The sequence below is a fragment of the Chlorocebus sabaeus genome, chromosome 10 (genome assembly GCF_047675955.1).
Source record: "Chlorocebus sabaeus isolate Y175 chromosome 10, mChlSab1.0.hap1, whole genome shotgun sequence".
Lineage (NCBI taxonomy): Eukaryota > Metazoa > Chordata > Mammalia > Primates > Cercopithecidae > Chlorocebus > Chlorocebus sabaeus.
Window position 1 is genome coordinate 64,905,693 of NC_132913.1, and position 12,559 is coordinate 64,918,251.

At 40.2% G+C, this 12,559-nt stretch overlaps 1 protein-coding gene across 1 annotated transcript in view; it reads right to left on the minus strand.

Annotated features, from left to right (window-relative positions):
* Nucleotides 1–277: 277 nt before the first annotated feature.
* PDE11A (phosphodiesterase 11A) overlaps nt 278–12,559 on the minus strand; it is a 455,494-nt gene continuing 443,212 nt past the window's right edge. The window contains exon 20 of the mRNA XM_073019839.1: nt 278–2,643. Within this exon, the coding sequence (XP_072875940.1) occupies nt 2,488–2,643 (156 nt within the window). The 3' untranslated portion in view covers nt 278–2,487. The remainder of the gene's footprint in view (nt 2,644–12,559) is intronic.

Sequence of the window (12,559 nt, forward strand, 5' to 3'; positions counted from 1 at the left end):
GCAGAGTGATGCAGAAAACTGACTTAATAAAATCCATAAATCTGAACAACCTCCTCTTACCTGCTCTGCAGAGGCAGTTTTTTCCTGCACTCATTTCCCCCTGTACTTTCTCCAGTCTTCCCTGCAGAGACAGCTGTAAAGGGCAGCTAGGAACATTATTTTTTAGGGCTCTCACTCCTTCTCCCCTTTCTCAATCCCCTCCCTACTCTAGTGTCTCTCTTTTCTCAGCAATTGATGACAGGGTTCTACATCTTCATGTTTTTGGCTGGAAGTGCCATTTTTCTTTGTTTGGATTGACTTTCACCTTTTTTTTTTTTTTTGGCAGTTCCCTTAACCACCTGCCTCAGTCCCTGTCTTTCCTTTATTGGTGTTCTTATATTTCTTCTTCTTGCTTGCTTTTATTCCCCTCTTAGTCTGGTTTATACATTTCTTTTACTTTGTTTCTTGCCATGAAGAGTGTTTTTCTCTACAATTACCTGCTCTCCCCTCACTTCCATTTTGGTATTTTAATTTTACCCATTTCTTCTGCCAACATTTCCTGAATTGTCTACTGTGTGCCAGGAAAACAATGTCCCTTGTAGAACATGGCCCCTCTTTCTTTCATATTTGTAAAGTTAATGATTGATAATGATTAATAACAATAACAAGGGCCAGGCACGGTGGCTCACGCCTGTAATCCCAGCACTTTGGGAGGCAGAGGTGGGTGGATCACCTGAGGTCAGGAGTTCGAGACCATCCTGGCAAACATGGTGAAATCCTATCTCTACTAAAAATACAAAAATTAGCCAGGCGTGATGGTGCGCACCTGTAATCCCAGCTACTCAGGAGGTTGAGGCTGGAGAATTGCTTAAACCCAGGAAGCCGAGGTTGCAGTGAGCTGAGATTGCGCCATTGCACTCCAGCCTGGGCAATGAGAGTGAAAACTCCATCTCAAAAAACAAAACAAACAAAAACAATAATAAGAAAAATGGTTTGTAAATTTTAGATTTTTTTAAGGACTGGAATGGCCCTCAGGTTTAATCTAGTCCAGGGATGTTCAAACTCCTCAGAGTCCCTGTGGACCCCCATGTATGTAATCCAAGAGATGAAGGTTTGTAGGTGCTCTGGATGTCCAAACCCTGCTTATAATTCACCTAGGAATTCAGCTTTTTGATGTTTTATATGTTGGGGATTCTTTGAAAGATTTATTTGAACAAAGAGTTGTAAGGTTAAAACATGTTCAAGAATCATTTCCTAGTGTAATCTAATTTGACAAATAAGGAAACAAGCTTGGAGAAGTGAAGTGACTTGTTCAAGTCAATCTAGTCAATAATGCCAAAGCTAGGGATAGAAATCTATCTTCTAGCCCAGCGTTCTTTGGATAAGATATACTATGTCCACAATTTCTCAAAACAGGGAGCAAAGCAGCTTTCTAGTCATTACATCTACTTAATACAGTTTATTCTTACCTATTGTAAACTTGGCTTCCTATAGAATATGCGTTCTTTGCCCAGACTGTTATTTCTTAACATTTGAAGCATTATTTCTTACACTTAAAGAAAAATCCAAAATTAGGGACCCCTATAGTTTGCTTTAAGTTGGTTACTGGCAGTAACCTTACATTTTATACCAGAACTCTTCACTAGGAGAACTCAAGGTGGTCAATGCTTAGTCTCCATGGCTCTGCTCTGTCCTGTGAACCATAGTTTCTAGATGTCACCTGTGGTAAATCCAGCTACAGATTTCCTTCCACCCTTACTTTAATCAAAATCTATCAATCTATTCCTTCTGGGAGAAAACTTGGTCTGTAATGAAGGTTGAATTTTAAAACTCTGGAAAAGGGTACCATAGTCCAAGTCTAGAATTACCCATCAAACACATTTGCTATACTCCTACTATAGCAAGTATTCCTTTTTAGGGGGAGAACTGGGATTGACCAGTATTTATAAGGATAGTATAGGTTACTTTTAGGTAGGCAATTCTAAAGGATCCATCAATAAGAAGTTCTAGAATTAAAAATAAAATACCTCTATGGAATACAAATTAGGATTCTTGGGACGGTCTGGCACAAAAAGGCATTCAGGGACAGGAAGAAAAGACAGGCAGTGTTTGGCTTCTAACAAACAGAAAAGCCATATACAAAACGAAGCAGCGCTAATGACGCTTTTACTGTTCAGTGTTCCCTCAGCTCAGAGCGAGTAGGCCGCCTGTCCACAGATCCTTGGATCCAAAACAGTCCCCACCCAGAGCCTTCATTTCAGCCCATGCGTGTTCATTAGGGAAAAAGTGAGGGTCCTGGGGTGTGCTCCCTGCCCCACCTCTTTCTTTGTCCTTCCCGTTGCTCTCTCTGCTGCTGATCACGCTTCAAGGTGAAAGCCCAGGCATGCTTCCCAGTGCATCCTTGAGATGTTAGGTCTTTCTGAACTAAAAGAACAAAAGGATGACATGGCTGGACTGAAAGTGGCCCTTCAGGCTGAGTCACTTTGTAGCTGCAGCTGACCTGGAGGGTTAGTTCCTGTCTTCCGTGGCTACCATAACACTGGCAGGGGAGGATGAGGCAGTTGAGGCCAGCAGCCGTTTTTGGTGCAGCTCTTCCCACTTACTTCTGTTTGCAGCTACTGAATCTAGCATCGGCTTCAGTTTCACATTGACCTTCACCAGTGCCTAAAAGAAAACAAAATACAGGTGGAGGAGAGAGGAAACAGAGTAACTGACATGATTTTCCCCCTTTCATTTATGAGGAGAATGTAAACTGGCTGTAGGAAATGAAAGTGATGATTATTTTTGTAAACAAGAGCTATTTACAGAAGTAAATATGCATTTAACACCAATGTGTTGTATTAATAGAGCCTACTTAGAGAATGAAAAAATAAGACATCACCAGCATGACTGTGTACAACTCTAGGGGACACCAGCCATGTAGACTCGAATCCTGTTTTACAACTACATCAAGTAAGACAGGAAACAAAATATCCAGCTCACATATGCCTACTTATTTGTGTATCTTTGCCTACCATAGAGGGCTCCAGATCTCAATTGACTATGAACTTAAATTTTTACAAAATAATCCTACAATTGCTCTACCGTAGATGACTCTGGGTGGACTTAATTGAACAGGAAAAGCCAGGTAAAATCCTGAAATGAGAAGGTGCTCCTTTTTAAAGCTAAAGATCTGGGAGTTGTGCTAAATATACAAAGCATGGAAACATGCATGGAAATAGACATGGCAGAAAGGGAAGCAGTGTGGAAGAGAGTGACAGAGGGATGAAAGGGGGATGAGGGAAGAGGGAATGTAAGGTGTGGCCAGGGGCAGATGGACCACCAGGCTGATGAAAGTCAGGCTTTAGCATCTTCACTTGTGCCAGACTCTTCTAAGTATATTATTTTGTGCGTAATTGTGTGTGTGTGTGTTTTTGAAAGAGTCCTCCTGTTCCCAAATGGTATAAGCTTGTCTCACCGCTCCTGGTTTGCCCCTGGTAGTGGAATGAGAGCCCTAAAAGTAAGATGGCTTACTTTAATTTAATGCAAATGAGTCCTTCTTCAGCTTTTATATCAGAGGGCTTGGGGCAGGGCTGAGGATTTTGTTTCTGAACTGGGACTAGAACAAATTCAAGGAGCTCAGATTAAAGAGCAATAGGTAAATATTTTACAGATCAGAGGGGCATGGAGTTTACTCTGCCCAACAGGAAAATTCCACTATTCTCTACTTTTCTGATTGTTTTCTTTCTTTTAAATGCACGAATATCTACATTTTACTTATTTTAACTTTTTTTAACTTTTCATAATGAAAGGCTTCTAACATATTCAACCAGTAAAATATGATCAGCAAAAATATCTATTATGTACCTATATGCCAATAAAGATGAATAATAAGTATAAGTAAAGCCACCCCTGTAAAACATATGTAACAGAGTCTAGAAGCCTTTTAATTTTCTGGACAGCTCAATGAAAAGGGAAATAAGATTTTGATGACATTTAACTTTTAGAAACATGGTCTTTGTCCTTTTAAAACATGAGGTTTTGGGGGATTGTTTCAAAAATAATACCTTTTCTTCCCTTCACAGTTATTTTATATATTTTAAGTAACATGTTGGTGTTAGAAAATATAGAAACAATAGGTTTAAAAAGTAAGAAATGGAGATAATTTATAATCTCATAACTTAAGAGATAAACACTACTAACTTTTGGGTTTTGCCTTGAATGAAATCTTTCCATTATGTTTCTAACTGGTTAAATGATCAGAACATCTAAAATATGGCCTGAAGAGGTGGCTCACGCCTGTAATCCCAGCACTTTGAGAGGCTGAGGTGGGTGGATCATTTGAGGTCAGGAGTTTGAGACCAGCCTGGCCAACATGGTGAAACCTCATCTCTACTGAAAATACAGAAAAAAAAAAAGCTAGGTGTGGTGGCACACACCTGTAATCCCAACTGCTTGGGAGGCTGAGGCAGGAGAATCGCTTGAACCAGGAGGCAGAAGTTTCAGTGGGCTGAGATCACACCAGTGCACCCCAGCCTGGGCAGCAGAATGAGACTTCATCTCAAAAAAAAAAAATATATATATATACACACACACACACACACACACGGTATTTTATAATCTGTTTACAAATGGACAGAATCAATGAGAATGTATGGATTTTTAAGCATTCATACTTCTTGGGCCTGTTTTCCATCTCCAGGATCTGAAAGAAGTATAAAAAGCTGGCATCCCACGTGGATGAGGGGGAGCTTCCGTTAACACCTAACACCTCCTATGTGTTAAACACATTGCTGGCTGCTCTACATACTTCATCTCAGCTATTCCTCACAATGACTGTGCATTTTACCAATGATAAAACATATCCCCCACATGTTAGGATCATGAATGATCCTTAGTCCTTCCGCCGCAGAAGGAAGATAAGAATCCATATAGGAAGTTAGGGGTTCCTTTTGTAATCTTTCCATTTGTTTTGGAAGCTATGGAGAAAACCATTGTTTTTCTCAAGTAAAAGTCAGGGATAGGACACTAACCTGGCATATAGAATGAAGATATAGAGAAATCTGCTGAAGATGTAGCATAAATGGGAAGCTCTTAAAGAGTCAAGAAGAAAAACCAAGGAATAATAAGGTACACATCTTGAAATTGTATGGCTTCAACCTTTGTCAATGCACAGTTCCAACCAGCTAGTAATTGTATCATTCCTGTTTTTAGAGACTGTGATGGTGATGAGGAGACTGAAGACATGAACTTCTGAGGACATATTGAATGTGATTGCTGTTGTCATCAATTTGGGGTAAGGGTTGACACCAGGACCTTCCTTCTGACTTACTCATACCCATCTCTCCTTTCTTCTTTCCTCTTATCCATCAATTCTATCACCCATCATCTTGCATATGTATACAACTCTCGTGAATTCGGACATTGTTCTTTGAACGTAATCTTATGTCACTTGAGGTCTCCCCATCCCTTTAGACTTGAGATTAGACCTCAAATCTATTTCATGCTCTGGGGGACCTTTTGGACTCCTTCCAGTTATTTCCAAGTCTTACTTCCTTGTACTCTTTGACATCTTCTTGAGTCTACTTGGCCCTCTCGACTGCATTCTGCACCATTCCTAATGCAGTGTTTCATTTTATTTCCCCTTTTCATAGGAAATCCTATCACCCTCAACATTTTGGATGCCTACTAACTGTACTGACTTTAGAGGTTGTCACAGGGGAAGTGACTTACCCACTGACTTACTCTTACATACTCCTCTTCATCTCAAAGGGCACAGTCTTTTACCCCATGGAGAGTAATCCAGTTTTCTCCCCATCCCTGTCTCACTGCTTTTATACAGATCTGGACTGCCAACCAGCCAGTTTTTTCCCAGGCTCCCCAAAATTCTGAAAAATTAAAGTTTCCCTTTCTTGTTGCACTAAGGCCTATAAGGTAGTTTTTATTTTCCTTATAAAGAAATAAATAAAAGAAGGAACACAGAAGTTGTGAGATTATTAGCCTACGGAAAGGTGATTTCCCCCTTTATGCTTTGGGTCAGTAAGCTATTTTTTGTTCTGTGGACAGGGTTATATCCCTGGTCCCATGTAGACACCTTGTAGGTGCATCCCATTCATCACAAGGGGCACAAAAGGTGAACATATCATTAAGCCACTATGATTTCAGCACACCTTCTGAAAAGCCTTCTCCGAGCATGACTGTGGTTAGGGAGCAGTCAATAGTAAGTCCTCCAACAGGAAGAATAGCTCTTTTTCTGTTAGAATGCCAGAGTATATGGCTCCAAGCACAACTGCAAACCACCTGTTAGTAAACCTAATTTATCTGCTCAGATAATCCTGTGCTCCAGGGAGTTACATGAATATGAGTAAAACGTAACTAGATGTAAGTTAAGGGAGTGGGGTTGGGCATTGAAAGCCTGATGTCCTTAAGACAGAGTATATTCTATCTCTCTCTTAACAGTGATGTTTATCACGCTAAACAGAAACATCTAATTTTAAATCAGATTTACTAGTTATTTCATATGATAATAAAACAAAGCAACATTGTAACTCCAGCAGTGATCAAAATCGCCTTTATTTCCATGAGAAAAATGCAGGTGCTTGTTTTCTGCTCAATGCACAGTGCGTTTATTTAGACAATAGTGTGAGGTAGCCACAACTGCCATGGTTTTATTTAGTATAGCTTGGCACAAGCTTCTCTTTACTCTGATCAAGCCTTTTAATTAAACTGACTACTATAATTCCTATGGAAATTAGTGTTTATGTTATTTTCCTGCTACAAAAGCATTTCTCTAGAACTTTTTTTTTTTTTTAATCCCAGGAGTACAAATAGGAATTTTTTTCTGCTCGATATGTAATTAAAAACTCATTTGATTACAATATTTCTGGCTCTGTTTTACTTATTAAATTCCTGTAATCAGTTTTCTTTTATGAAGCTGCTGGGAAACGATCTCAAAAGCAACACATTTTTTTCTTCCCTGGCAGGTTCCCAAGCATTTACTAAATTACATTCATAGCACCTGCCCATGATTCGAATCATTCCACCAATTTATTCCTTAAGCCATTTAAGTTTATTTGGCGTAGCCCCAAACGGTCTTCTTCCCTTTATCCTTGCTCTTTGTTCTACTTCTTGCTTCCTTTGTGTGGAATAAGGAAATCGGGGAGGGAGGAGGAATACATATTTCTCAATATTCCTCTTTCTTTTTGTTTTATATTCTCCTGAAACACAGAATTGCCATACAGGAGTATCGTTTTCCTGTGGCCAGGTGCTGGTTCTAGGCAAAGGTTACAAAACTCCTATCTTGAAGACTTACTTTTTTTTTTTTTTTGAGACGAGGTCTAGCTCTGTCGCCCAGGCTGGAGTGCAGTGGCGGGATCTCGGCTCTCTGCAAGCTCCGCCTCCTGGATTCAAGTGATTCTCTTGCCTCAGCCTCCTGAGTAGCTGGGACTGCAGGCGCCCGCCACCACGCCCGGCTAAGTTTTTTGTATTTTTAGTAGGGACGGGATTTCACCGTGTTAGCCAGACTGGTCTCCATCTCCTGACCTCGTGATCCCTCCGCCTCGGCCTCCCAAAGTGCTGGGATTACAGGCGTGAGCCACCGCGCCCGGCCGACTTACTCTTACACTCTAAATTTGTTACAGAAAGGCAGTTAGCTGAGAGAATATGGAACTATTAAAATACTAGTAAAGCAAGGGTTTATCCACGAACCTAAATTCCAAGGCTTATGGTGATTATGTGTAGTGAGTCATCATCAAGAGAACTGCTTTTAGTATTTAAAAGTTTCTCATCAAGTGACACGCGATGGGTTCTTTGAGAACGCTATTGTCTAGTTTGCCTCGCTCCTCAGTGAAAGAGAAGAGGCGAAACTTAGCCCATTGAAACGAAACCCATCTGGTCACTCTCCATATACACACGGAGGAATTCTAAAGGTTATGCATGCGGCTGCATCAGCCTCAAGACACCTGACTCTCCTCTGTGGCATCCCTGCTGCGCAACCACGCAGCCACCCTGGAAACCCATTCAGAGCCAGTGCGTGCACCACCTCCCAGGGGAGTCCATTTAGTCTTTGATTGTTCTGTTTTTAAAATGTTGTTCCTTTACGTTGAACTGAAATCTATACCCCTGTAACTTCTACATAATGGTTTTAATCCTCAGGGTGCTCTCTCTTTAAACCAGAATTTTCTTTAGTAGTGTAGGACTGATAACTCAGGCTTTATTTTACGTGTAGGTCAGAGTTGATGCTGACCTAAAAACCCTATTTGGGATGCAGTGCTTCTCCCTTGGGGCAACCTTTTTGACATCACTGGGGCCCCAAGTTCCTTCCAGTTCCCTCTTGGCCCATCGCAGACAGGACCTGGGATACTTGCCCCACTATGGGACACAGTCTGGGCATCTGGTCATCTAGGTGGCTGAGGGACCCCACTTCCTTCCTGATTTCATTCACACTCCATTGTTGAGTTCTCTTGTGACCAGCACATACAGTTTATTCCATATTTTATTTATGTTTTGAATAAGGAACACATTCACATAGTTCCGTGGATAAAAAAGGGTACAAAGGTGCAATATAAAATTTCCCTTCTACTATTTCCCGGCCACTCAGTTTCCTCCCCTAGAGGCAATAGATGTTTTCAGTGTCTTGAGTAGATAATCAAGAAAATTTTTCTGAATATGTAAGCACAAAATATATTTGCCCCTTTTTACAAATGGTAGTACACCATACAGATTGATCGGCATTTTGCCTTTTATTCTTAATATATCTTGGGAAAAATCTCATATCACTACAAAATTAGATTTTCTCATTTTTTGTGGCTAACTAGGATTCCACTGCTGTCAAAATTTGTTTAACCAGTTCCTTTTTGATGGAACCCAAACATTGTTTGCATTTGGCCATTACAAATATTGTTGTAATGGATATCCTTGTACATAGCCTCTATATAGGTATGAAGTTTATCAGAGTCAAATTCTAGAATAGGTATTGTTGGGTCAAAGGGAATGTGTATTTGCATTTTGGTAGATATTACTGAATCAAGGAATATAATTTTACTTAAGATATATAGCAGGATTTTTATATTAGCCATACTAATAAGAGAGAGGGAACAGAAACCATAGCTATTGTTTAGATTAAGGCCTTGGAGAGATAGTGTGAGGGTGGATAGAGCTAAGAAGGATACACAAATCTAGAATTTGATCCCTCTCCTCTCTGTATACTCCAGATGCTAATTTCTACACAGTACACTTGGTATCACTCAAGTATCACAATCATGTTGTCCAGAAGGTTTTGGTTTTACTCCCTCTCTGAAAGAAACTCCCCAAATGGTACTTGAATCTACCAAAATCTCTTACAGCAAATCAATAATCTTTGACCAGTTACAGGTGTTTTCAGTGTGTTTCATTGACTCTTACTGTCATTAGCAAACTTTTACTGCATGTTTGGTGTCAGACTGTAATAAGTGCTTAACACTGTCATATAATTTTCTCAGGAACTTTATGAAATGGATACTATTATTATCCTCTTTTTATATGTATAATTGAGAAAAACCAAGGCCTGGATGATGAACTTACTCGTGGTCAGTCACTTGGTAAGTAAAGAACTCAAACTGCAGGGTTTCTCTACCTCAGCACTATTGATGTTTTCGGTTAGATAATTCTTTATGGTGGGGGCTGTCTTTTGCATTATAGAATGCTCTAGAAGCTAGTAGCATCCCTCCCCAAAGTTGTGACCACCAAAAATGTCTCCAGATATTGCCAAATGTCCTCTGGGGAGCAGCATCTTCCCAGTTAAGAACCACTGCTCTGTTGCCTCTAAGCATTGTCTCGTCTCTATCAGGTCTTCAATGAACTCAGCTTCCCCTCAAATAGAAGGAGGAATAAAAGTAACTAGCTACAGTCTGAACCCCAACAGCATCTCTGGAAGCAGAGAAGGAAAGACTTTTTCTTGAGCCAAATACATACTCTTCTTCACCTCGTTTTTCTGAAGACATTTAGGAAGGAGAAATAAGAGGAGTTTCTATATATTGAACGTTCACTCTGCTGGGCTAGGGCCAGGGCCTAAAGGCCATTATCTCATAAAATCTCCGCAGCAGTCCCATGAAGTAGGTACTTTTTTATAGATAAGGAAATTGAGGTTCACTTAGGTTAAGTGTCTTGTCCATGGTCATATAGTGAGAGATGGAGCGAGGATGTTTACCTAAGTCTTTCTGACTCTAATGCATTGTGCGGAAAATTCCTTCCCTAGAGAACTAATCCTTCACCATTCTGTCTTCTCTGTGAAGTCTTCTCTGGTCTTCTGGTATAGAACCAGAACTCTCCTTCCTTGGGCATGCCTGTAGTATACTCTCCATCTCTCCAATTCTGCCCATCACACTGAAAATGTCTTTGTATTTGTTTGCAGTTCTTCAAAGATCCTGTCTTCTGATTGTATTTTTGTCTCTTTGTACTTGTCTTTTTTCCCCCTTCGGCCTCCTTTTAAGCCAAGTTTTAAAAGTGCTGGTTTTCAGCAATTTGATCGTCATGTACGTTGCTGTAGTGTCCTTCATGTGTTTTCTGCTTGGCTTCATTGAGAATCTTGGTTCTTTAACACTGTCATATAATTTTCTCAGGAAGCTTACAAAATGGATGCTATTATTATCCTCTTTTATATATATAATTGAGAAAAACCAAGGCCTGGATGAAGAACTCACTCGTGGTCATTCACTTGGTAAGTGAAGAACTCAAACTGCAGGGTTCATTTATTTATTTCCACCACCCTGTCTTCAGCTATGTTTTACGTCTATCTTTTCCCTCTGGGACTCTAATCATACATATTTAGCCATTAGTGTTGTCTCACAGCTCAAATGATGCTCTACTCATTTCTCTTCCATCTTTTCTATATTATTTTGGATAGTTTCTGTTGCTGTCACTGAGTTTTTCTTTTGCAGGGCTTAATCTGCTATGGATCTCATCTACTATATTTTTTTACCTCAAAAATTAGAGTTTTCATTTCTAGAAGTTTGATTTGGGTCTTTTAAATATCTTTCATGACCTCTTAATCATGCTTAATCTTTCCTCTACCCTCTGAAATATCTAAGTATAATAACTATCTTAATGTCTTTTTCTACCAAGTCTATGATCTATGTAATCTCTGAATCTGTATCGATTGCTTTTTCTAATTATTATGCGTCAGATGTTTTTGCTTCTTTGAATGTTTGGTAATTCTTGATGAACATCAGACATTGTACAGTTTATATTGTTAGGTGATGGATTTTTTTCCCATTGCTTTAAGCCTTTTTCAGTTTTGTTCTGGAATATTGTTAGGTTATTTGGAAACAATTCAATCCCTTTGGGGCTTGCTCTTCAGCTGCGCAAGCTGGTTCCAAAGCAGCCTTTTTTTGTGGAGGACTAATTTGCTCCCATTACCGATGCAATACCCTTCTGAGAACTGTATCCAATGCCTCATGTATTTCAAGGCTTTTCTTGGGTACTGTGGCTGGCAGGAGCATGGACTACTTTCCCCAGTCTGTGTGACCTCTGTGGATCACTACTCGCTCCTTTTTGCTTCAGCCTCAGTAGTTTCCTCGCATGGATATGATGAACATCACTAACCTGAAGACTCAGAGTGGCCCTCTGCAGATCTCTGGAGCTTTTTCTGTGCAGTCCTCTCTTCTCTCTTACTCTTCCCTGGGAACCGTAACTTCTTTGGCATCCCTAGACTCCTAGCTCTGCCTCCTTAATTCAGCAAGATCACTGGACTTTGCCTGGATTCCCCCTGCCTGTGCCATGGCCTAGACATTCTCTTCTGGCAATAAGCTGGAACAGTTGTAGGACTCACTTCATTTGTTTTCCTTACTCAGGAACCAGTGTATTATGTTGTCTGTTGCCCATTGTCTGAAAAGTGCTGTTTCATATATTTTTCAGGTTTTATTTATTTATTTATTTTTGGTCCCTGTTACTCAATCATGGCTAGTAGTAGAGGTCCCTTATCACTGGTTTTAAAAACTCTGTCTTGCTTAGTATCCCACAAGCTCAGAGAGAGAGAAAGAGTGGTAACAAGGTCTTTTATCTTTGTATCTTCAACATCTGGCACAGTGACCCTAGAAGCAGCAGCCTCTCCTCCATTCCTCCCCATAGAACAGTGGCAGGAAGAAGGGTTAAGGCTAGGACAGCTGCCAGTGGCTGAGAGTGGGGATAGGATGTTCTGACCTGCTACAAAATCCTACTGTAAAAATACACCTAGAATGAACCACTTGGGAAATGGATATATTTTCTCTTACTACCATTATTCCTGGGCCTTTCTTTTTATCAGTTTGCCAACCTGCTAAGAGGCAGATTCTGGCCTTGATGTTTCTCTGCCATTGTGTCCACATCTGTTATTATCTGGCACAGTTTGTGCTTATTAGTTGACCACAGTTACTTCTTGGAACCCAGCTGCTGGATAGACAGGGCAGATGTGGGACAAGAGAGTAGCAGAGAGACGCCATGCTCTTAGAAAAAGTGAGTACTCCTATACTCTGTTGTTGGAAAGGGGCATAGAGGAACCCCATCAAATTAAAACCAGATTAGTGTTTGAACCTGAAAATGTCCAACTGTGTCATTAATATATTTTTTAAAACTTTGAGGAAATTGT